The sequence below is a fragment of the Pholcus phalangioides genome, unplaced genomic scaffold (genome assembly GCF_987345545.1).
Source record: "Pholcus phalangioides strain wild (caught in Gottingen) unplaced genomic scaffold, Ppha-v1.0 ptg000015l_1, whole genome shotgun sequence".
Classification (NCBI taxonomy): Eukaryota; Metazoa; Arthropoda; class Arachnida; order Araneae; family Pholcidae; genus Pholcus; species Pholcus phalangioides.
In genome coordinates, this window is record NW_028301608.1 from 76763154 (window position 1) to 76789146 (window position 25993).

At 37.7% G+C, this 25993-nt stretch overlaps 2 protein-coding genes across 3 annotated transcripts; both read right to left on the reverse strand.

Moving 5' to 3' along the window:
- Nucleotides 1–1095: 1095 nt before the first annotated feature.
- On the reverse strand, nt 1096–16055 carry LOC149076718 (uncharacterized). Of its 2 annotated transcripts, XM_089244346.1 has the most exons (7): nt 15942–16055; nt 15751–15841; nt 14824–14993; nt 8175–8364; nt 6337–6627; nt 5256–5350; nt 1096–3561 (listed from the first exon to the last, which is right to left on the reverse strand). In XM_089244346.1, exons 4-7 carry the CDS (start codon nt 8296–8298, stop codon nt 3235–3237), a joined length of 837 nt encoding a protein of 278 aa, XP_089100472.1. In that variant the 5' UTR covers nt 8299–8364; nt 14824–14993; nt 15751–15841; nt 15942–16055; the 3' UTR covers nt 1096–3234. The 2 variants fall into 2 exon arrangements, with proteins under 2 accessions (XP_089100472.1, XP_089100471.1); XM_089244345.1 differs by lacking the exon at nt 15751–15841.
- On the reverse strand, nt 9947–10405 carry LOC149076719 (uncharacterized). Its single transcript, XM_089242296.1, has one exon. It carries the CDS (start codon nt 10403–10405, stop codon nt 9947–9949), a length of 459 nt encoding a protein of 152 aa, XP_089098422.1.
- Nucleotides 16056–25993: the final 9938 nt, after the last annotated feature.

Below are 25993 nucleotides of genomic sequence, written 5' to 3' on the forward strand. Positions count from 1 at the left end.
CCAAAAGCACTTTCGAACGCTTGTTAATTGGGCGCACGATATTGACTTCCAAAGCTATTCAATTTTTTTTCAATATCATACTAAATATTTACTTTGTTTTTTGATATACTTAGAGTCCCTTATGCAAGATGGAAGCGTAGCGAGGTATATGGTCCTTGATTTCCGCAGGGTGATTAAGAAAGAATCATCAGCTTTTAAAATGATTCGTGTAGTTAGCTCAGCTGAATAAAGACATTCTTTAGTTTTGATATATTTTTAAATAAAAATGAATTTCTTATTTGGAAGTTTCTATATTGGAGAATCTCTCGTGATCCTCCTATAGTTCATTGACGCGACGGGGAGTCACGGCTTGCGGTTGCGCATCACTGGTTTAGGGCGCTCACCCATTACCTCCTAGAGATCACCTCCTGTATCTCTAGGAAAGTCAGAGGATGTGGTTTCGATTTCCCGCAAGGCAGTTGAATTTTCTCTTTCCTATAGATTCATTCTCGCATCAGCCTGCAGTTAAAAACCTTTTCGTTATATATATTAGTTAGACTAATATACATATATAGTATATATATAATATATATTAGTAATACTATTATAATGTTAGACTAATATGTATAAATACCTTCGTTGATATATTAGTCTAATATATTTGTTATTCACACCTAAATGTGAGAACATCGTTAATATTTTTTGTGACGGGCACGGTATTCTAGGTCGATACTTGCTTAAAGTACCAAAAGGATGTTTAAAGGTGCCGCGAGTTCGATACCCGATTCGTCCTTGTCAGAAACTTTCCTGACGCGGAGGTACAATTGCGAAAACCGAAAAAATATTGCTATCTCAAGTTCCTCCCCTTTCTCTCGTGCATCCGAATCTTTTGGGCAAAGCCCATGCATTGAAGATGGTGGGTGTAGTTGTATTGTACCGGGGATCTAGATCTCTCGCTGTGGGAGGGCTGAATTTACAAATTGTGAATGTGGTGACCATATGTCCCGCATTTTGTCTCGTATTTTCCTGGAGAATCCTGATTTTTCTGTTTCTCTCCTCCGACTTTTTTTGTAAAAAATGCCCGAGTTTCCTGTAGTTTCTTGAATTTATTATTTAAACAAAAATGTTGATACAACTAATTTTCAATGGATTTATGTATTGAATGAAATATCATATGATAGTTCCGAGAGTGATCCGAAAATTTCGCGAAATATCCCCATAGATCCGTGCGTGAGTTGTACATACAATATAGCGTTTCTGGGGTGTTCTAATATTTGAAACAAACGTGTATGTATTTTCACACTTTCTGTATTTATTATATAAAAAGAACTGCGATCACACACACACACAAATTTTTGTTCTCAAATTCAATAAAATTCACAATTTATAAAAATAATTATTCGTAATTAAATTTTCTTTATCATCTGAAAAATACATTAGAAAAACGTTATTCGAGAAACATTTTAAATTATTTTATACTTGAAAAAAATTCTACTGCACAAACAGCATCCGATTCCTCTCCATCATCGCGAAGCTTTGTTTTTCTTCTTGGTTTTTTTTATGCAGTGATAGTTATTTTTTTTTCACATATCATGTATCTTTGTTATAAGAGAGAGAGATAGATCTACTTTGTACCTACATTCTTATCAACTTATGTACTATACTGTGTTATACTCTTTAATTTTTTCTTTCTTTTTCCTTTGTTTCGTTTTTCTTTCTTTAACGAGTGGTTAGGTTAGGACAAGGCTACCATATTTATCGTGGATTCCATGGGCGGAGATATGGGGGGGGGGCATTGCCCCCCAGCGTCAAAGTTAAAGCCGACTGATACTATTTGCGTATATATGAATTGACATCATCATCATCATGCCCTCCCAGCAATCATCGTGCCCCCCCCCCCAAACTTTCGAGTCTATCTTCCCCTTTGGGGCGAGCATGTTTGAGAAAAGCTTGTCATAAAGCAGAGATGTGTCTAGTTTAGGTTAAAACCCCAGAACCCGCTTTGCGTACGCCAATGCCTACCTGATATACCTAACCATCTGCGTGGGTATCCAGTGTTGTGCATGGAGTTAGTGCTCCCATCAGCATCAAGATTTGTGAATGAAATGTAATACTTCAATATTTGTACGGGTGTAGGCAGAACAGCAGGTCTGGTCCCCCGTGCGCTGGACAAGAACCGGCGCTAAGTACGCTTTTTGTCCGTTCAAAATTATGAAGAAGGGTTGTTAAAATAGGTGACAATTGCCCGGGGTGACAGTGTCAATTTTTGTTATTGGTTGCGGACATGGTTGTAGGATCTGGTGTGAGACTTTTCAACTGGAGAAACCGCACAACATCCAGGCTCTGTCGCAAGAAGCAACGTAAGTTCTTCGGCCTCCCGGAGGAGACTTTTCAACTGGGAGATCGACTCACATTTGTGCCTGAAACTGGAAAACGAGAGAAAAACTTCAGACACCCACCACGCGCTACCTGTAGGATTCTAACCCAAGTCCTCGTGATGCTCATCCCTCACATGACCGCATAGCGGCTGACATCGGTGCTGAAAAAGTTCTTCCCAAAGTCGTGGAAAAAATTTCGAAACTTTTTATTTTGAATTAACATAATTAAAGAAAGGGACAAAGACGATTTTAGGTGGGGGTGGGAGGCTGGAAAAAAATTTTACTTTAAAACGTAATGTGAAAAACATTGTTATCTAGTTTTGGAGTTTTACAGTGACGGGGAGTGGTGGCAAAACGAAGTCTGCCACACCTGAAAAAACTCCGTGTGTTTAGGCATAATGAAAGCTCAATAGACGCGATTTCGAGTGTCCGAATGAATAACATCTTTCGCAAGTGCTTGGCGTGCCATTCAGAAACATAGAAAAACGATCCTCCGAGAACATGAAGTGTCTACTAGGAATGTAAAAGTTTTTGACTTTTTTTTTGAAAAAAAAAGAATTAATTGTAGCGCATAACTACATCTGTGAAGAAAAATGCCATCTCTGAAGATTAAAATTTTCAGTGAGAGAATTACTAAAAAAAAAAGATTTATCGCTTGAAAATTGCTAAAATATGACCGATCATTAAAAGATGCTTAAAAAGTACGACCAATAGCTCGGAAATGCCCAAAATACGACTTGTCATAAAAAAAATATGACATGTCATACAATGTCGAGCCCTTTATCACCGTCAAAAATCATCACTTTTATGTTACCATCACGAAGATAAATTATAAAATATTTGGTTGCTATACTTATTACTTGCGTTTTTTTGAGCGCTATCTAGATTGCAGACCGTAATTGCGATTTATTTTGTTGGAGGACCGGAAATCATTGTCCTCCCGATTTCGGCGAAATATCTCAATGGACGTTAGTGCACTTCCCCCGTCGTTGTCCAGTTGAGACTGGACGCTAGCATCTTTCACGTACACAACTTTATTCTCCCTTGGCTCTGGAAGGAAATCGTAGTTGGGAGCAATAAATGTCTCAGGAAATTCATCAGTAACATCTTTTGGATGTTGTTCCGTCATTCGTATTTGCCAAAACTGGATGTTTTCAAATGCACAGATAAGAAGCAGCACAATGTCCAACGAAATAATTACGATCTGGAAAAAATAAAACAAAAATTAGGAAAGTATGTGAAATCAACAATAAAGGAAATTCGGGACAGACCAAATTATATTTAAATAAACAAAAAACGCACGCGCAAAAACATAATCTGGTCCCGTGAAAACAAAGTGTCCTTTTTATACAAATACAAACTCTAAGACCAGAACAGTCAAATTGCCTGCCATAAAATACTGTTAAAGAACAATCAAAGTAAAAAAAATTGAATTGCACGTGTAATTTTGACACTAAATTTAAGGTAAAATTCTTAAAAATTTAAATTAATTATTTAAATTATCCGAAAATTTCAAACTAACGATGCTTCACAGTATGTTTATATAGTGTAAATTTTATAGACAAAATATTTTTTATTTCTTTTGTCATCCCGAGTATTGAGAGGGAGGGCTTCTTACTTCGCTCCCAGGTTGCAAGTGAAATCATCTTCATGTAGAAGTGAATATTTTTATTTGTGCGGTCTCCACCAAAATTGTAAAATTCTTTGTGTGAAGCGTCATTTGCAGTTTGGGGCCGTTCAAGTATTCCGTCAGCAAATTTTTAGCCATTTTTGACCCCCTCCCCCTTGTCAGCAAAATTTCGTTAGCACTGCCCCCTACCCCCTAACGCATATTGGTGGGATCAGAAACGTACGTGGGAGGGGCGGCATAGGGGGCTCGTGCACCTCCCCCCAGACGAAAATTTTTTTTAAACTGAAATTTCGAAAGAAAATACCTTTATATGTTATTATAATCAATTTCTGTTAATTTCAATGCTATTTGAATGGTAAGAACTCAAAATTTCTCTTTAAGAAATTCATTGCGACCCATCCTTTAAGACATATATGCTAAACCCTTGACCCGCGGACCAAATGTGGCCCTGAAGGTTATCTGATGTGGCTTGCCCCCCAAACCTAATTTTGTAAAAATATAAGTTTTGTAAGAAGCGGCACATTTACAAATCGCTTAAATGATCCGTGGCACATTTCCAGAGCATTTAAGTGGCCCGTGGCACATTTTCAGATCACTCAAGTAGGTCTCAAAGATCAATTAGGTAACCCGCGACACCGTTCCAGAACAATTAAACGATCCGCGGCACATATAGAGATCCCTTGAGAGATCCAGTTTTAGAGCATTTAAGCGGCCCCCAGTGCGGTTCTACATCACTCAAGTTACCCGCGGAATATTCCCATACTACTCAAGTTATTCGTGGAATAATTACGGATTACTTGAGTGATTCGGGGCACAGTTCCAGAGCACTTCAGCGACGGACACATTTCCAGAGCACTTAAGCGGCCTGGATAAATTTCCAGAGCACTTTAGCAGCCTGGACATATTTCCAGAGCACTTGAAGGATCCGTGAAACATTTAGAGATCACTAAAGTGGCTCTGTAAGGGACTTATCAATAGGGAGAATGTTAGTTGAGGGGTGCCCAATAACTATCGAAATGTTTTTTTCCGTTTTTGGCGTACCGAATAAGATGCTATTGAGAATATTTCATATGTCCAAGAATATTTCATATCTTTATAAAGGGTGGTAGATGACGTAAGCATCATCCAAACCTCCTTTCCCCCTTGTCATCCATCAAAAGCCAGCAAATTGGGAACACCCCCCCCCCATCAATGCTGACGTAATACTTGAATGACCCCTTTGTAATTTTCTGTTTTGGAAATTATGAGATTTATTTTTCATCACTCACTTGTAACCAGAAAGCCCAGCCTTTGTAGATGTTGAATCTTCGTATGGTACCTTCGCCAGCGCTGGCCAAAATAGAAGTTGATATCGAAAATAAAACTGGAAAACAAAAATAGTCAATTTTTTTATTAAAATGTCATTACCAAACACAGGCATACGCAATCAACCGAATTAGGGGACCCCCCGGAGAAAAAAAAAAGAACCTCCCTCTTCTCTTGAGAAAATCCTTGAATACGCCAAAGGGGCCGTTCAAGTAATACGTCATCATCGATGGGGGGGGGGGGTTTCCGATTTGCTGACTTTTGATGACAAGGGGGGGGGGGTTTGGATAATGCTTACGTCATCGACCACCCTTTATGAAAATATGAGTTGGATTCAGAGGATTCAGATTCTTACGTAATACTTGAACGGCCCCAAATGCATATTGCCAAAATTTATATAGAATCCCAGTAATTCAAGGCTTTTCCAATTTTTTTGTTGTTTTTCAATTTTTATATATATATATATATATATGTTCTGTCTTCTGTGCATAAAAAAGGGAGTGAGAAGAAATACGACATATTTTTCTCTTGCTCTTCCGCCCAATACTAAAGCCTCCTAGAAGTACTCTACACTACTCTACTACTACTCCTCCTAGTAGTATCTATGGCAATACCTTGAGCAAAGCAATGATTCATTTGTACTCCTGGCATATAATCGCTCATTAATTTGCGTCTGATTGTTTTTGGTTGCGCTTAGAAGGGAAGGGGTTCCGATTCGAGTGCTACTGGCCCTTATTTCTTCTTTGATCCTTGCCCGTTGAGCAAGCCCCACTTGATAGGAAAAGAAATTGACACATAGAAATTTCTTTAGTATTATCACTTTTAAGGAGATCATAACTTACACATTGCTGTTTTCTATACGTGGGACATCAATATCTGGAATAATTATGGCTAAAGTTGAACCGCGTAAGAAGTGGTAAAGGTGAATTTTTTCAAGCACATGATATCTTATTTTTCCGTCACAATTAAATTTGAAATACGTCGATTGTGGCTAATTCAGTGAGGCTGATTTCAGTCCATTAGAAATTAAGCGAAACAACTTACCGCATACGACAGCCAAAGTGACTTTCACAATGCACAGCCTTTTGGTGCCGAGGTATAGATCGGGTGCATCTTTGGCTAGTTGCAAAACTCGGATCGAAGCTAGTGCAACGAAAGAAACAATCAGAAGCAGATGAATGATTGATGATATGCCAGCAGCCGTCGCATACGTGGGTATCTGGTAAGCTTCATCTTCTGGGTGAAAACACTTCTTTTCTTCGTTATAGTTTTCTTTCGGGGATTTGATTGTGCAGAGCCTCCACAACCCAAAATAACCTTCTTCTCTTATTTGACCTTGAACATAAAATAAATTCTTAAAAATGGCGGCACTTGTGGAATTTTCGAGCTGTATTTTCCGTGATCACTGAACACTGTAAAATCGGTTTATGAACATCTCGGTTTGTGAACAATTCAGTTTACGAACTAGTCCAAGTTCACGAACTATTAAAAAAATGGCTTACACAAACACGCAAAACGGTCTAAATCTTGAAGGAAGTGAGGTTGAAGAATGAGATTTCGTGAGAGTAAATCCTCGTCCACAAATACGATCCCTCTTGTCCAACCCATGGATCAGCAGCTCATTTCAAATTTTAAGTTTTGAAGATGCTGAGGTGTGGTCAGTGAATTTAATTCTTTATATCGCCTTGACTGGGTTTTGTGCAAGTTGGATTAGTCAACTAACTTTCTCTACAACTTCTGTACAGGTAATTGGTGGGAGTTTCCTGCTCTTAGGCGAAAGCTGATAACCTAATGTCCAAAAGATGTGAGGCTGGGTGAATCTGGTCTTGTCATGCTAATCTTGCAATTACGTGTGTATAGATGCCTCAACGCTTGAAAACTTTTGCCAGGGTGGCTCTTGGGTCGTGCGCCCGCACGTCTAATTTAATGCTGCTTATTATTCCTCCCATTTCTGGCGGTTCGTGAATTTGTTCACTTGGTTTTATTTGATCATTTTTTGTCGCACCACGGTCATTTTCTGCACACGAGGGCTAATTAGACCGGAACCTATAATTTATTGCCGATTCCGAACGGCAGGTTGTTTTTTATACTCACCGAGACGTTGGTGCGCTAACCCCACGATGGGGGTCAAGTCGCCGTTTTTTGTTGTACCCCTGTGTCAGGAAAGTTTTCTGACAAGGACAAACCGGGTATCGAACTCGCGACACCTCTAAACATCCTTTGGTACTTTAAGCGAGTATCTTATCGACCGGGCTACCGCGCCCTTCACTTAGTTTCACCAGTCCACAAAGAGGAAAAGGTTAAAGAACAACACACTGCTTTAAAACGTTCCTCGGGACAGGATTGTCACTCCGCTTCTCTTGCAGGAGGTTGCAGGTTATTCTGCTCTCGGGCCTCCAGGCTAGAAAATTTGGCGTGCGTGGGTAAACAGGTAATACACCACTGTGTTTAACAAATTGGATCTTCTGTTTCTTCCCTCCACTCAGGTTTTCTGAGATCACATCCGACGGATTTGGTTGAGGGGAAAGCTCTGCATTTAAGCCACGGGCACCCCCTTCCCTTGAGTGTCGGGGAAGGAAAACCCAAACTTAATGGAAGTTTTTCTTTCCCGTTTACATTTCCTTCAGTAGTGGGACCAGTCGATATTTGGAGAACCCTTTTGGATTTCTCCTTAGTCTCGGTAGTGTCGGAGATTAAAGCTTTGCGCCAACCTCAGCTGAAGATATCCCGGCCAATTATAATTTGGCTTCGAGCTGAGAAGCCGTGAAAATGGCTTCTCAGCTCGAAAAACTATGCTATCACTTCGCACATTTGCTTTTACACTCAAGGTGAATAAAAATATAAATGCACAAGTTTTCATTCAAATTTGTATCTATACATACCTGCCACGTCACGGCTGATAAAATATCCCCATTCATCTGAAGGTAGAACGATGAATTGCAGAACTGAAGCAAGTCCACCAATTAACACCGAGCAGCAGGGCAAAATGGCAAAAATCGAACACATGGCGAAATGGTTATCTTTTTCTGTGGGGGAAAAACCTCCTGACAATACTCAAACAACAATGCAAATCTGAAAATGCATTGAAACAAACTTTTTTAAGATGGAGATTGTGAAAAATAGTTTCAGGGCAAGTGAAAAAGTGCCATATCTTAAAAACCTGAGGATGTAAATATGTACAGTAGATCCCGCTTATAACGTTTTTCAAAACACCATCATGAAAATACGTTGAAAGTGAGAAAACGCTTTAAACGGGAAATATTTACGATTATAATTAAATTATAATTAAAGTTGAGACCACTAAAATAAGTCATACTAGGCGGGAAAACGTTCTAAGTGGGAGCGTTATAAGCGGGATCGACTGTATTTAAAACTTTTAGATTGATAATTACAATTAACTTGAACCAAACATTTTCCGGTGAAAATAATTTTGTTGCGTGAAAAAAAATGTTGAAATAAAGCCAAATTCTGGAGAAAAGTTTATGGCCACAGCCCTTTCTAGCGCGGTGTACCTATAGTGGGACACCTGTTTACATTGTTTTCTATGGGTTTTGGAGAAACGTATGCCCTTCAAAGGGTTAAACTATGCCCAAAACTTAACTATCAAGAAAAAACACATTTTCCTCTACAATTTGATATTTGCGATATCCTCGATTGAGATCAGTCATAAATGACTTACAGTGGAATCGTCTCTCTTCGCAGCACTACGATGCTGTTTGTTTTAATACTGCGCACTACAGCGGAATCTAGATATAACGATACTCTGTTGAACAAGAAAACTAATCGTCATAGAGGTGTTATCATTATATCGGGAGGTAGCATTATCATCGGGCGTCGCCAAATTTATGTTGTTGTTGGCATCTCTTCTGAATTGGCGTTGTTAGTACTGTTCTGTTCGCGTCTGCGAAGGAATAGAATTCCGGGTTTAAACGAAACAAAAATTTTATTGAACTCCGAATTGATCAGATAAAAAGATGGCATGCTTCTGAACATGGAGGTAACAACAGCCCTACTCGGACACACTGAGCGCCAAGCAAACGTCGCACGGGGGAAAAAAAAAAAGAAACAAAAAAAAAAAAAAACGCAATGCCATCTAGTGGCTCGTTACCGAACTGTAAACATACTCCTGCTAGGGCTATTAATTATTATACATTAGAGTCATAAGGGAAGCTTGATGATCTTGGTGATAGTCCGCTTGTAGAGGCTCTTGCAAGTCTTCACCGTGACTACACGAACGAGTCCATCAGTTCCGGGATGCGTTTCCACAATTTTAGCAATCGGCCAGGTTGATGGTGTAAGGTTGCTCTCCTTAAGTACCACAACATCAACTACGGACAGGTTGGGTAGGTGTTCTTCCATTTACACCTTTGTTGCAGAGAATGGAGATATTCAATTGTGCCATCGTTTCCAGAAACTATTCTTCAGATTGCGGACAAGTTGCCGTCTCGTTGACGGATGCTTGACATCGGCGACTTCTTTTGGAACTGAGCACAGAACATCGCCATTCAAAAAATGAGAGGGTGTCAACACTTACGCCGAGTCTATGTTTTCGTCGTTGTGAGCCACCAATGGTCTAGAATTGAGTATCGATTTGACACACTAGATAGAGTAGATAGCTCTTCAAATGTCAGGCGTGAATCTCCAATGACTCTTTTTAAATGAAACTTGACTGATTTAATTCCGGCCTCTTCCCCCAAAGCCCTCCAAAATGAGGAGAGGAAGATGGTATCATGTGCCACTGAATGGAACATTTATTCAGGAAATATGAGATTTTTGGATTGTTGTTTATGTCCTTCGCGAACAACGTTAGTTCATCGAGCTTACGCCGTGCACCAACAAAGTTCGTTGCATTATCACAGTACATATTCAATGGCGCGCCATGCCGAACATTTAATCTCTTCAAGGCCGCAACGAATGAATCCGATGAGAGATCACTCACAATTTTGAGGTGTACAGCCTTAGTTGCCAAGCATATGAAAAGAGCAATGTATCCCTTCGCAAATTTGGATCCACGACCCTTATAAAGCTTTATCCCGATAGGGCCAGCAAAATCTACACCACAGTTCGTGAATGGTCTGCTGATGGTGACTCGAGGACCTGGTAAATCAGCCATAAGTTGATTTGCAACGGAACCGGAAACACACAATGCACTTTTGAATAACGCTATGAATTATCCTCTTAGCTCAATACGATTTTTTCGAGATGTTGAGTAGAAGTGTCGGGCCAGCATGTCGATTCGCAATGTGAGATTCGCGAATGATAAGTAGACTAATTTGATGATCTTTTGGCAGAATGATCGGGTGTTTGGTTCTATACGTCAATTTTGATCGTTGAATTCTGCCTCCTGCCCGTAAAACACCATCTTTATTGATAAATGGATTCAATGATCTAAGAATGCTTTTACAGTTCTATGGTCTTACATACGAATGCAATTTATCTCATCGTTGAAGGAACAGTCTTTGAACCAGCACCTGCTAGAGATACATCTCTATGAGGTGCTGCTTGAACCCACCGAATGATCACTTTCTTTACACGCTCCTCAGACAGCTGCAATCGCTTCACAGTGAGTTTCGCGGTGTTGCTGACAGTGGGGTTTGTCCCGAAGCGTTTTGACAAAAATCTAAAACAGTATGTAACAGTACGAATGATTTCGGACAGAGATGGATATTTTTCAAATAAATCGCTCAGGGTGTCAACTGACATTGAGAGATAGTTCAGGTGGTCTTTCAGGAGAATTTCCGATGCCCTTAACAGCTGGTTCATTACGCGACACCGAAGCAGTAGCATAATTTGAATGCATCTGCTCGTGGAAACTGGTATGGTGTCTTGAGTTACATATCTGACATGAAAACTAAGAGCAGCACTTCCTGCTCAAGGGCTAATTTGACAAGAAATTAAAACAAAGATTTTTGTTCCGCACAAAATCCTTGCGTGCGGCGACACTTAGATTGTTGTAACTAATACAATTCGCGACGGAAGTTACCGTTACACTTTGAACACTTCACGTCAGATAATCTAGATGTAGTATTAGACGTACCTTTGGGTTTCACTTCGGATGCGGAATCGACTGCCGTATCCTCGATAGCCAATGACGAAATCGATGAAGCTCTGGAAAGTCTTTGTCGACGGTCCTCTCGAAGCACAATCGGCGAATATCGGCATCAACCTTTCCGAGAAGCAGATGTACCAACCATACGTCTGGGCTGACGGCCCCATCACTAAAAGTTTTCAAGTCCCATTCGGGAGTGTCCAATATACATCGTAAGTTAGATTTCGCACTGGTGACCTTGGCGTGATTCAAGAAAGTAGAAACTAGGGAGCTGGCTATTTGCTTTTTCTTGTAGTAGCGTTCCACCAGCCTTTCCCAAGCTGGCCTCCGAGATCGGAATGTGGCGGATGATATCTGCTGGAGCTTTTTCGAGGAGTCCTTTCAAATAATGGAACTTCTGTATCGGGCTGAGAGTTTCGTTATTATGTACAACTCCTAGATACATGTCCTTGAATCTGAGTCATTCCATGTATTTTCCACTGAACGCGGGAATGTTCAGCTCCGGGAGCTCCACCACTTGTCCCACCTACCGGGTTCTGAACTTCTCATTTTTGTACCTCTATTTCCTGAATGTTAACAAAGATACCTCTTTCTGAGATGTATCACTGGTGAATCAACTGCATATCGTCCAAATTTGTGGTCAAAACGCTGTAACTCATGGAAGATCCGGGATTTCAGCCGGCCAAAGGACAGAAAACAACATAATTTTAACACCGAATTAACACCGAAAGATGCACGATATTTGGTGACTTCAACTCGTTTCTTTCTGTGATGTTTTTCATGGGGAAGGTTTGCACTTTGTTTCTGAAATACTGAACGTTTTGAATTATCGCAGTTAGACTTGTTGTATTCGTTTTGAATTATACCAGAGGATTTTTTTTTTTTTTTTTGATGAAAGAACTCCGTATGATAGTATTTTTCTGATCAATACTAAGAGAAGGAGACCTACCTCCATGGGTCCCGCAAGAGTGGGGTTAGCAGGTCTCCAGCCCAGAGGCCCGAAAAAATCTCGTATAATTCTTCTTCACTATAAATTCACTACAGAGGGTCCGTGGAAAATCTTGGCCTAGGGGGCCCGGCTTTAGGCCCCATGTCTACCTGTGCGAGCTTTCAGTTCATAACTCTCGGCTGCTTTGCGGTCGCGTGAGCAACGCGCTAGACTCTCATCGTGAGGATCTAGGTTCGAACCCCGTTGGCGGCACAACGTTGGTCGACTGAAGTTTGTTTTCTGCGGTTTTCCAACATAGAGGTGTGAATGCAAGCCGGTCTTCCGTTTGAGAAAGTTTCACCACAGAGAGCAGGCCAAACTTCGCCATGATATTTAATAATAGTATAATATAAAAACTCAAGCATTTACCTTCTTCACTTAAAAATATGACAGGCAGATGACAGCACCAGGAGGAACACGAAACAAGCACAACTCTGACAACACAAATACGTTAGGGACCACACACACTCAAAACACATATTCCGGCATGTACCCTGAGTTGAATATTTCTTATAGGAATGTGTACGAGGCGCATGTACGGTTGAATAGTTGTAGTAGTTTAGATCAGACGACTTTTTTGGCATCTTCGCAGTAAAAAACATTCTTGGCTGTTACACCAATGTGCTGAAAATATCTTTCCGCGACGTCGAAAAACACGCCTCTGTGTGTCCTTATAAAATTTTTTAATCTCCAAAATCTGATCTTCACTATTATTTCAATTTTTTTTCTTCCGAAATAATGTAGCGCTTCTTAAAATTGTTTAAAGTGAAAAATGTTTTTTTCCACCTCTAATTATCATTCTGAAATGTTTGTTTTCACATATAAATGGGTTTACAAAAAAAAAAAAAAAAAAATATATATATATAACACTTTTTTGCCTATCCTTAAACTTTTAAAAAAAAGTTTTTGTCTAAACAATTGAGACAATTGAATATTGGTTAATAACAAATAACCAACATGGTTGTATAATTGGTTGAAAAATTAATTTCAACTTAAAATCTTTTTTTAGCGTACACACCAATAAAGGAAGTATTTAAAATATCAATTTTTAATTTTGCTCACGTAAAAATAGTCAAGAAAATCTGCTTGATTATTATTTGTTATTATTGATGATGATGATCATTTTTTTCCGGATAAATACATATGCTTGCATCAGAAACCATTGGGAAACCATCAGAAATCATTGGGAATGATTAATAAATCGTCTTACCATTAATATTAAATGTAGATATCTTTTCATTTTAAAAGTGCGTGCGAATTATTTTAAATGAATTTAAATATAAGTAATAGCCGCTCCGTATTCTTCTTTTCTCTCTCTCTCTCTCCTATATACTGAAGCCTCTTGACCATTGTAATTGCCACCTGCAGGCAATTGACTTTATTGGCTTTATTTCATCTATTGTACGCATCCCATCTTGGGAATATGTGCCTTCTGACTTTCTTGCTTCCTCTATTCTTTTCTTTTCCTTTCCTTTTTCTTATACACCCCCCCCCCCACTGAAAAAAAAACATCTTCCTCCCATATGCTTCGAAAGATCGTAGGGGGTGAACCTTGACCAATGATGTCAATATTAATACTAATTTGTACCTACGTAATCCTCATCACCCAATGGAAGGATCTTTCTTTGAAGCCGGACTGACAATTAGAAATAGGGGGTTGGTACCCCTCAAAACTTTACTTTTTGGAATCTTTGAAAAATTAAATTAGATTGATTAGTGCAAGCTAGAAATCAAGTTGAAAAAAGATGTAGTTCGATTTTTGTTTTTACACATTGCAATCGATTAGCATCAGGAGCGGCGATCATCCGTGATGAAAGGGATGGAGGAAAGGTAGGAAAGAAATTCTTACCACATTTTTAGTAAATTATGGAGGTTTAATTAAAACCTAAATTATGAGGAATTAACAGGGGGCAGATGGCGAAATTAGGTATAAAGAGTGACTAAAAGAGAGTTATTCCAACATCAAGTTAAAATTATTATAATTGAACATATAGTCTATGTATTATGCAGATTTTGGTATCGTGGAAATGGATTTTTTAATTGCCTTTTATTTTGTGTAAATATAACTCGTTCTTTTCATATGATCATTTGATTAAATATTAAATGCTAATGAAATTTAACTGATTCCTTCTTTTCATGAGTCATCGTTTTATTCTAAATGTATATTGGACCACTAGGAGCCTGGGTTAATCTAGATAATTACATATATATATTCTTCCAGTGGTTCGATATAACAATAAACAACACTCTTTTTTATACTAAGGGAATCATTTAATTTTTATGATTTGAAGAGAGAATATTCAAGAATTTGGAATTAGCATTAATGAGAGATAAACTCCGAGGGCACTGGATTAGAAAGTAAAACAAAAATATATGCATACCGTATAAAAAAATAAATCGAGTAATTACTTTTTAAATAAACACAATGGGATGAGGCTTTTGCGAATGAGAGGCCCATAATTACTGCGGGCCAAACTGAAAGTTTATAACTCACGGGCTGTGGTGTTAGTGGCCGAAAGGTGGTCTCCGAGGAAACGGAAGCAGGTTGCACTTGCTCATTCTGTAGAGGAGGTAGTACCATGGAGAGGAGGATGACCATGGTCAAGTAGGATTTCCTAGGAGGATGGCATTGTCCAGTCCTGTGGTAGCAAAGTCCTTCCTAAGCTGTAGTTGGGGTAAAAGGAAAAAAAGTTGTAGCATATCACGGAAAAAACAAAATTTTTTGTTATTGTCGCAATATGCCTCGAAATTGAAGCCATGGAAATGATCATCATGTCTTTTTTGAAGATACCATGTAGGCAAGGCCTGTTCCACATAAGTTTGGGCTCTAGGCAAACATGACTTTTTGGGGTCCCGTACAATAGTGTTCTTTGAGGCGTAGGCAAGGGTAGAGGGGCATGAAGGGCACATGTCCTCTCCCAAAGACGAACAAAAATTAAAATATTTGTTAATATTTTTATAAAAAATCAAAATATCGAAAGCGAAATGCCAATTTTGAGTCAAAAAAAATTTGTGGACCATAGGCATGTGCCTCGTTTGCCCCATGCGAGAAACAGGTCCTGCATATAGGTTCCAGATTATGACAATTTTTCAGAACAATAAGAACATATTTATATAATGCATTGCAGACAATATACTGATCTTTTTTTTATTCCCTTTACTCAATAGTTAAAGTCATTTGCTTCATCGATCTTCCAAACGTCAAAGCATTAACTAATCGAGGAAGAAAAATTCTGATTACGAGAAATTAGTATTCGAACCTGGTTTCGAGAAATAGTCATTAGAACAGTCGTGAAGGAAGGGGAGAAATAAATTCATTCTCAATGTGAACAAAAATCTTGCACCAATCAAGAGAATGAAATTGTCATATATATGGCGTTTACTTATATATTTTTAATTTTCGGATAAAATTGAAACTTACGTTTCTACCGCCGTTCACTCGCTTATCCTGATAACAAACTTGCCAAAAAATGCCAGAATGTGGGGGAAATTCACAAGTTGCCACGTAGATCCTGAAGAAAATTTTTTTTTCTATCGGTTTTTTCTCCGGGAAAAATGAGAAAATCGAATACAACGCAATTATACATTAAAAATAATATTTTATCATCTTACTTTTTGCTTCGATTGAAACTGGATGTATGTCGAGTCGATTCATTTCAAGGTTTGAAAAAAAAGCACCGCTGGTAATAAGAAAGAGTGAAGAAAACATGCGAGCAAAGTGCTGAAATTGGCTCTATAAAAATAAGAAAAAAGTCCCGCAGCAGCGAAAGTTACCATATACGGATCACAATAACCGGTTTCTCTTGTAGCGCTGATCACACGTGTATCCTAATAAAAGAAATAATGGATAAGAAAATGTAAGAAAGAAAACAAAATCGTAGGTGGAAAGAAATTGTGTTGGAGCTTAAACGTCTCGTTCCTGTGTTCGGGCATTTTGAGCGGCAACTAGATGAGTTGGAAATATTGAACAAAAAATTATAATCGAGAAATTTTAATTTCTTTTTTTTAAGAGAAAAATTTCTTCATTTTTTTTAAAGTACAGTAAGTACTTTTTGCGGAAATACATCGATGCACCATGCATTTTTTTTTTGTGTAGAAATTCTGATACTGCGATAAGCCATGGGTATAGCAGTGTAGATAAATAATAACTTAATTATAAATAATAATAATAATAATCTTGGCTTTTATTTATTTATTATTATTTTTTAGAATGTTCTGGATAATTCGAATGGGACGAAAAAAATTAGTCAGGGTTTTAGTGCGAGCGAACATGAAAATTCGGAAAAATCATTCCCAGACGAAACTGCTGAACAATAAATTAATAAATAAAATTTAATCTCATTACGGTCTCTCTAAAAGTGTGTTTTGCTTTTCTAAATAAGAAGACTCCGCTCATTCGGTGTCAGAACTTTTTTTTTGTTTTTTTGTTTTTGTGAACAACCATAACCGCAGCAAGACTTTTAATTAATAACGTGCAGAATATGTTCATTTTGTGATCTGTGCAAGTGCAGTTCACCTGGAAGCGATGATTAGAAAAAGAAGAAGATTATCACTTTGAAAGATAAATTTTATATCAAAACGAGATAAATAAATACAAAAAGTGCACGTCTGATTCAATTTCATCGATTCTACGGAGTGTCACATTTGAAAAGCCAGAGAGAAAACTGTCAACGCGTCTCACAAGATTGAATCAAAACTAAAAAAAAATCATATGTCTGATTTGGACACGATTTCTTGTTTGTCCGATTTCGTCACGTTCGATTTTGCTTCGCTACCGAAATCTTGATGAAATTATTCTAAAATGGTTTTTTAAATAACAGGAGAAAATAACAATTCATTTATTTCTTGTTATTTATTTAACATAATTAGGGTGACCACATGTTATAAAAATATCCCGGTTTGTCAGCGAAGGTTATTTCACAGTCTTAACTAAAACTGGGGATGAAAATGTTTACATCATTTAAAAATTATACAGGACCTGATTCCCCTAGTCGCATTTTACAGGGAAACTGTTTATGCTGGAGGCATGTTTTCAATTAGAAAAACAAAAACAAACGAAAAGGTGTAGAACACAGATATATACGTCATTCGTGTTGCAAACGGTTGCATAGCTATTGAAATGAAATAAAAACTTGTCATTTGGTTACTCTGTGCACAAAAACCCAATTTGACAATCATTGCCAGTTATTATCTCCTGGGCTTAACATAAAAAAATAAAATAAATAAGAAAATAAATCCATGTTTCCAAGCACAATGTTTACTGAGACATTTGAGTTAAAAAATCGGAGAAAAATTGAGAAAAAAAGAGCATAAAGTAACGGACGCTTTTTTCCCTCGCGTTTAAGCTTCGCTCTTTCCCAACTTTTCTCTGATTTCTAACTTCAAATATCGCAGCAAATACTGCACTTGAAAAAGTGGAATTTTTTCGCTGCCCTCAAGAGAGACAAGGAAAGAATTTTCTATCTGGGTGTTTGAGAATAGGGTGTCCGTATACTTTTTTATTTTAGTAACTATACTACCATTTGCAAAATGAATCTCACGTATTTGAGGTCCACACGTTATTTGGAAGCATTTATAACTGGAAGTACGCATTTAGGATCAACGGTTCACCAGTAAAATGCAGAAAGGACAATTAAGTGATCGCTTGGTATAAATATGGATATGGTGATTTCACCAACAACTGAAAACATTTTTTTTTTTGGGAATCAGCGCTGTGTCGCACAAAATTATATTGAATATTTTTTTTTTCTTTTTTCAAAATACAAAATACGGTTACCATTTTCCCAGTGCAGTAACAATTTCATGTATTTGATTGCATCTGATCATTTTTCACACTTAAAAGTTCTTGAAAACGTCAGCATCAGTACGACAAAACTCGGGAGTGGGCATTTTACCGAGGATACACACTTTAGACAGACACACACACACACACGATATTACGAAATGAAAAATCCGTTGCAAAACAAGTTTCTGAAAATCAACAAAAAAGTACAGAAGTTCCAAAAAGGATCCCGTAAAATCGGTTTCAGAGAATTAACTTGTTGAACTGTTGGGAGAAGAAGGTTAATCTTCTGTGGCTTGTGAAGAGAAATTTTAATAAATACGGTGAGTGAAAAAGAAATAAAATCTCAGGTAAGAGCCGCGTTAAGGAATGTTTGATGTTTCTTCTGTTTCAAAATGAGTGGCCCCGAAAGGAAACAGTTTTCGATTAAAGGAAAACTTGCGATCATTTCTGAAGGTGATGCTGGTGTAAATATGTGGCATCAAAATACGGCAAATCTCCATCTCTTCTCTCAACATTTTTGAAAAAAATCAGACCATGTTCGAATTTTAAATTAAAACAGCAGCTATACGATTCCAAAGAAAAAAGACTAGACTTTCAAATTTTTAAGATGTGGATGTAGCTGTCTTTACGGGACATTCGCTCTTATAGAAACATACATGGTTTCAGGACATTCATCCCCGAAATGTGGCAGTTACCAGTCCATTCATATGAGAAATATTGAAATTTACATGTGCTTTTGGATGCGAAATCTTTCAAGCATTTGTTTCAAGTATGGCACGCGTTTGAGTACGCTTATACTTTAAAGCTATTTGTTGGGCCTAGTCTTTCAAAATACTTATCCAAAAAAAAATGCAATGCCCAATTGATCTGAGTTATTTTTGAAATTTAACTTCATTCTTTTATTTAGAACGTAGTATTACGTAGTAGAACGCGTCTTATCTAGAACGTAAATAAGTAATTTTTTCCCTTTCAATCAAATTCAGCTACAAGGAATTTTTTTTAACGAATGTTAAAATATGTAAAATCGGAAATTTTCGTAAATTATCAGAAATTATTTCGTAATTATCGGAAATACGTAAATTCTCCAACATAACTTGGTTTCCATCGCTGACTGGTGCTGCTTATGGCAAATGCCCACCAATATCTCAAAAACGGTTCACATTAAAGTTACCCGTAAATTACGTCCTCTTAGATACTCTTACTCCATCAATAATTTAACGGTACCCCCCCCCCACCAGTTTCTCAAATCAAATACCTCGGTACCGACTTACGTTAAAAAAACATGTTGACTACGTTTACCTAAACAAACTTTTCTTCTTCCGCGCCTCAACCTTAAACATTCCACTCGGGATATCAGACTACTCTGCTACCAAACTTATATCGCTCCTGTTCTTTCTTACGCCGCTGAAATCTGGAACCCCTACACCTTTAATAATATACCTATACCTCCACTAATATAGACAAACTTGAATCTATCCAAAATAAATCCACCCGATTTGTCCACGAACTACTTCTACTACTACTAAACCACACATGCACCACGTACACATTCCTCTGCGGAAATTCCAACGAATTGATACATGTTGGAATGTGCGTGCAAGTTTTGTGAACCTAACGTGAAGTTTGTTACTGTGTAATGTTTGCTATGCTGCCATCTGTCATCAATTTTTCCCAACTACGTGTGAAGTGTAATGATTGAATAATTGTACCGTCGTAAGCCTATTGCTCTCTGTGGCGAGACTTTTTAAAGGGGAGATCGGCTCACATTCGCGCTTCGAAGTTGGGAACCACAGAAAACCAACTTCAGCCGACTACCACTTTGGTGAATTTGTCCACGACCGCTGGTAATTTTTGTTTTCGTGTTCGAACTTAAAAACGAACTTAATCCCCCCCCCCCTCTACTCTTCATCTAATTTTTCGATTGACCCTGTTATATAAGATTTTCCATGGTCATTTCAACTTTGATACTTCTTGTATTCTAGCCAAACCACCCTACATCTCCAGCAGACTCGACCATTTCCTTAAAATAAAACCTATTTTTTCTTCTACTCACTGCTTTAAATACAACTTCACCGTTTTACGTAAAAAAAAAAATTGTAATTTCTATCTGGCACAGCACGAAAAGGATGCCAAATGATGTGTCTTTAGCTCGTATATAAATTTTTTTAAGAATTGGTTATCATCTTCTGCCTCCGGATTGACTTTGAAGAATGCATATTTTGAAAAAAAAACCCCACTTTTTTTGATGATTTGTCAAAGTAATAAGGAATTTAAAAAAAATTTGAATGTGTGTCTATAAAACAAATACAAATCGCATGAGTAACATTTATTTATTACAAGAAAAAGTTTACAAGAAAGTGGCATTTATATGTATTATCATCATATTTCAAATAGCGCAAAAATCCTTCTTACTATTGAATTTCGGCACAGCGTTTCGAGACTTACTTACTCACCGAAACGGTGACCCAGTCCATATTCTGAAGAATTTCTAACCGATAGGTCACCGCCGGGATTTAAACAGAGTACGACAGTGGATCAGATATTTTCTACTTCTGTCAGTCAATGAGATCGATGTAAGATGATACATCAAATTATGTAATAGGAAGTTGAAACAGTCGGAATCTATTTTTCTGAATGAGCGGTGGGCTGCTAGTTCACGGATGTGCGGTTCAGAGTCGGTCAGCATTGTGATCAATGAATTTTCAAGGTGTGCGGAGTAAGTGTTTCTTTGAGAACTACGGGATATATTTTGCCTTTTGGTTCTGCGGGCAAATACCTAGTTGCAGCGATGAGCTTGAACAGGTGCTGTGTTCCATCTTTACAGGAAGGGGAAGTTTTGATAGAAAACCAAGTTGGAGCGTAAAACTTGACGACATAATATATACGTTGCTAGAATTATTAAATTTTCAGGAGATTCCATCAAAACGTACAAATGTAGAATTCGATTAACACGAGTTAGCCATCGGGCACGAGACATTTTGCCTGGGGATTTGTTTTTGATCATTTTTGTCGCACCATGGTCATTTTTCTGCACACGAGGGTTAATTAGAGCGGGACCTACAATTTGTTGCAGATTCTGAACGGCTGGCTTGTTTTTTATAGTTATCGAGAAGTTGGTGCGCTAACCCCTCGATGGAGGACTCCCTGCGGTAGTAATATTTTTCTGAGGTCATGTCGATGTTTTTGTTGTACTCCTGTGCCAGGAAAGTTTTCTGACAAGTACGAACCGAGTATCGAACTCGCGACACCCCTAAACATTCTTTGGTTTTATAGCGAGTGTCTTATCGACCTGGGCTACCGCGCCCCCTGGTGATTTGTTTGCTAAATCCTTACGCCTTTTGAAACTACTGAGAGTATTCTGTACAAATATGTTTGGTCTGTGCTAATACCTTGAATAGAAAACTTGGATAACTCTGTTGAAATATCTTGAAACGAAACACCGGGGTTTTTTTCACATATTTCTATATTTTTGCTGATTCTCCCTGAAAATGTTTTGGGTCCCGATGTGCTGCCCTCAATATGTAGAAACAAGTGTCGGAAGGGTAATTCGTTCATATGCAGTAAACAGATAATCCACCGCAACGGCTTATCTAACCTTTTTTGCAAGCAGACGTATGACACCTCCATATTTACCAACGTTCACATTAGTTCCACGTCACACCCAACTGCCACTAAAGACTCCATAGATATTTCTGATTCCAAGGAAAAAATCGAAGATTGCTTGTTCTATGCGTTCAGATGTGCCAGAGAAGCTGGTGCTTCTACTCTGGTTCCATTATCAATGGAATATGCTCTTCAAGAATGCTCTGTGTCTCTATACCTTTTTCCATCCTTTTCTGATATAATTAAAGTTTTATCCTTCCGTCCGTCGAAGTACAAAGCAGTTATTTGTAGGACTTTGGTCACTCATTGGTCGATTAGGAAGCTTTTCTCTCTCTGACAGGTATATTTTGTATTTGGGGCAAATGCACTCTTCGATGTTCTTACACTTGCAGGATGAAATAAATGTCAATCAATAATTTACGGCGAAACTCGTCTAATTGCTTCTTATCTAGGGTGTGATTTTAAAAGATTTTTGTGTTTCATATATGATACGACTTTAACATCGCTTTCACTCGTTTACGTTGGACAGAAGGAATGGAAGATCTTGACCATATTTCTTCAATTTTTGCCATGACAATGTCCTCTAGTTCTGTATGCGTGGGCTCTTTATTAGTTTCATTATCACGTTTTATCTTATGACGGTTCAACTCATAGAACTTCATAACATCTTCGTAGGTTGGTAATACTTTGCATTTAATGTCACTTCAATCATGAAATAACAGACATTTCCACTTTGAACGAGTACGATCCATAATGAAAATGGCACAAGCGAGCACAACACAACCTCGCCTTATTTCAGCCGGAGTTATACTGGGAAACATGGGCGTCGCATGAGCACGCGTAGGGTCTTAGACTCTCCCCTACTCTACCTACCCATCCACCCCTCACAACTACAACGTGACGAATTATCTGTGTTTGTAGAAAGTAATGTAATTGGTCGAAATCCTAACTGAAACCCACCTTGGAAAAAAATTCAAAAATATCGAAAAAATCAATATTAATCCAGAGGCAGTTACACTAATCAGAATGTAAAAAAAAATCACGCGTTATTTTGAGACCATTTAGCACTTTTTTTATCGCTGTGCCCCTTGAAAAATTTGAATTTTATTTTTTTGACCCACCCTACTGCCCACTACCGCTAGTTTTTCGTCCAAAATGAAACAATATCTTTGGCCCCAGGTCCAACGATATTGTATAAATAAATAAATTAATTAATTAATGATTCATGAATTTTAGAGGCCATATTCTACAGGACTCAGATATTTTTAGCATTGAGAAGATTTCAAAAGCATTTTTCAACCCTTAGTATTAATTCTTATCAGCAAGGCTCCCCTTCTCCTTGCCCCATTTAAACGCAAATAGGCGTAAGTCTCTGAGAGACAGGAAAATTGGTGTTAAGCGTAGAAGTGACCAAGACTTTTCATCTCTGTTACACAATAGCTTTTAGATACATTAGCAATCAACATACCGTCGAATTCGCATCGAGATCCTAAGCAACCCATAATGAAAAGCTGAGAATAAATTAGAAGTTTTTCTAAACTATAAAATGCTTCATATAGCATGCCATCATTATACAGCATTGTAGATAGATAGCTGACCGAAGACTTCGATTGACATCATGGCTCCAACCGGGTGGGGTGAAAGCTGACAGGAATTTGGATTTTTATTTTTGCGCACCATAAATAAATGCACTGCTATCAACCATGGCAAGATATTTTATCGATCATGCGAATCATCTCCAGAATTGAAGAGATCAACGCAAACCGATCGATTTGGAAGAACATCAATGTTTGAAAATTTTGAGAAAAATGCGTCGTTATTATGAAAAAGTGTTTTTAAAATAATTCTACGAGAAAAATGTTTTTATATAATTATTTTTCTTTAATTTCCGCTGGCACTATATATTTTTGTTAACTATATTTTTATCTTTTCAGCTAGTACTATTTCGCATGTCAGAAAGTTAAATTTTGAGAATTCGATTAAATCGAACTCTGACCTAACCCCGTAGGGCCATTTTTAGTGCCTAAGCATCCGGGCTCTAGTGATAATACTGATGTCATACTTTTTCCTCAAGATGGCGGATGAATCAACTGACTCTTCAAACGCTTTAGCTAAATCTAGGGCTCCTTGAAATACTACACTGACTCATCCATCATCTTTGAGTGAAGTGTGACGTCAGTATTATCACTATAGTCAATCGTTGTTCCCTACTTTGCTTTTTTGAACGATTAGACGTCACTTGGAGCGATAAAACCAGCTTCTTTTTTCCTAAGACGGACGAAGAGTCCCGCCTCCTTCCTATGCCCCTTAACTCAATCTATATACACATCAGGATTTAATTCACATATGCTATAGGCATTGGAAAAATCCAGGCCGTCTCATCATCCGCCATTAATGCGCAGTGTGACGTCAGTATTATTGCTACAGCCAATAATTGTTATCTATGCCGTATTTTTAAACGATTAGACGTCACTTTGAGCAGAAAACTGATTTTTCGTCCTCGATAAGCCCGCTAGGGTATATAGTCGTCTTAGTATGTGCTTTTGATATTGAGGAGGTGGGATCTGCTGCCCAACAAAGATGTCCTCTCTCCTTTTTTTGGAGGATCACATCAAAGACGCTCACAAACTGTTCCAACACAATCAGCTTAGCTTATAGCAGTAAGTCAAAAAAAATCAGCCGATGTCATTTCACTCGAAGAGTAAAAAGTTTTCACCAGATAAATAAAAAGACTCTCATGGGAAAACATGTCATTGAAGATTTAAAAAAAAAAATTGGCCAAAGCTGCTTTATCGTGGGCCAGCCAAGAACAGCTTTGAACACCATTTAAGAAGGGCGGTTCGATGATAGAGGGCTCTTCGGGGAAAGGGATAATGTCAGAGAGTTTGACCATTTGAAAAATTCGTAGCTCTTGTAACACATAAAAATTGCTCAAACGCAAAATGTAGTTGCATTAGGCATTCTACTAAAATGAAAAAAAAAAAAAAAAAAAAAAACGGTTAAAATCGCAGAAGAGTTACACACATATTATTTTGTAGAGAGTAAGTACTAAATGGATGCAAACGCTCAAATCGACGCATAACTTAAGCCGTCAGAAAATTCGTACAGAAGCTAACACGAAAGCGTTTTAAATGAATGGGAACATATTGTTCTTTGATGTTTTGCATTCGGTGTAGCACTTGTGACACTCTTGATGTTGACAAATGTGGCCTCCTTCATCGCATCTTATGAAGTAAAACTCGTGCATTAAAAAATGAGAAATGTTTTTTATTTTAGTTTTTGTTCGTAAAAACGTTTTGAAATTAAAACTTCAATGTTCTCATTCTGAATTTCTCTCGACGCACTTTCTTCTTTGTTAATACTTTCTTTCTTTGGTTTAGTTAGGATTACTTTTTTTTTTTACTTTACAATTCTTTCATTAATTTATCCAGCTTTTTATAGTCACGCTGCTTTTTAAGTCACTTCTATTTGATCTGTAAAGATGATGTTTTCCTAATGTGGTGTGACTGGTGAAAGTCAACGAGTTACAATGCTTGGATTTTGTCGTTAGCAAAAGTTCATTCAAGGAAAAAAAAGCAAATGAATGTAATCATCGCCAACTCTAAAATTATGTTTTGGAAATGTGGTTTTTTGGATTCCAACGAATACGGAAATACATTTCATTACTGAGCAGTCTGTTTTTCTAATTTTTTCCTTTTCTTTAGCTAATCTCATCCGTTCGGTCATATAGTGGTGAATTTGCATATGCAATCCAAACCCCAATATCACTCCATACACTTGGTAAATTGCTTACTTACGTTTTGCTGACATACTTATTAAATATGTTACGTATTGTACTTCCTACTTGCAAATTCTCTGCTACTGTTTTCGTGAAACTTTGATAATAATTTGAAAAAAAAAGTGATCAGAGTTTTTTACACGCCATCTTAATTTTGAGTTGGTCATCAGAGTTAACCTGTAAGTTAGCATCACTCAGGATTTGTATTTGTAGAGACATTTGTATGCCTAGGATTATTCAGTATAATCCACTTCATTTGAATATTGTCGAAACAGAAACAAATTTTTAAAACTACATGATGCACACGTTATTTTATCTTCAAACACCGTATCTTTCAAGCAGTGTTTAAGAAAAAATATCTCAGAAACTAATGCACATGTTAGAAAAAAGAAAGAAAATCAAGCTTTTTTATATCCTTAATTTTTTTTCTAAATTGTTTTGTTTTTGTTTTCTTTTTAAACACAAATGCAACCAGAAAATACAGGACATTTTTCGAAG

Excerpts from the sequence above, each read along its gene's own strand:
- LOC149076718 (XM_089244345.1), bottom strand. The coding sequence starts at position 8,298 with ATGTGTTCGATTTTTGCCATTTTGCCCTGCTGCTCGGTGTTAATTGGT. Across the intron at positions 5,351-6,336 it reads CACTTTGGCTGTCGTATGCG|TTTTATTTTCGATATCAACT; the intron begins GTAAGTTGTTTC and ends TTTGTTTTCCAG. Across the intron at positions 3,562-5,255 it reads GCTGGGCTTTCTGGTTACAA|ATCGTAATTATTTCGTTGGA; the intron begins GTGAGTGATGAA and ends TATTTTTTCCAG.
- LOC149076719 (XM_089242296.1), bottom strand. The coding sequence starts at position 10,405 with ATGGCTGATTTACCAGGTCCTCGAGTCACCATCAGCAGACCATTCACG.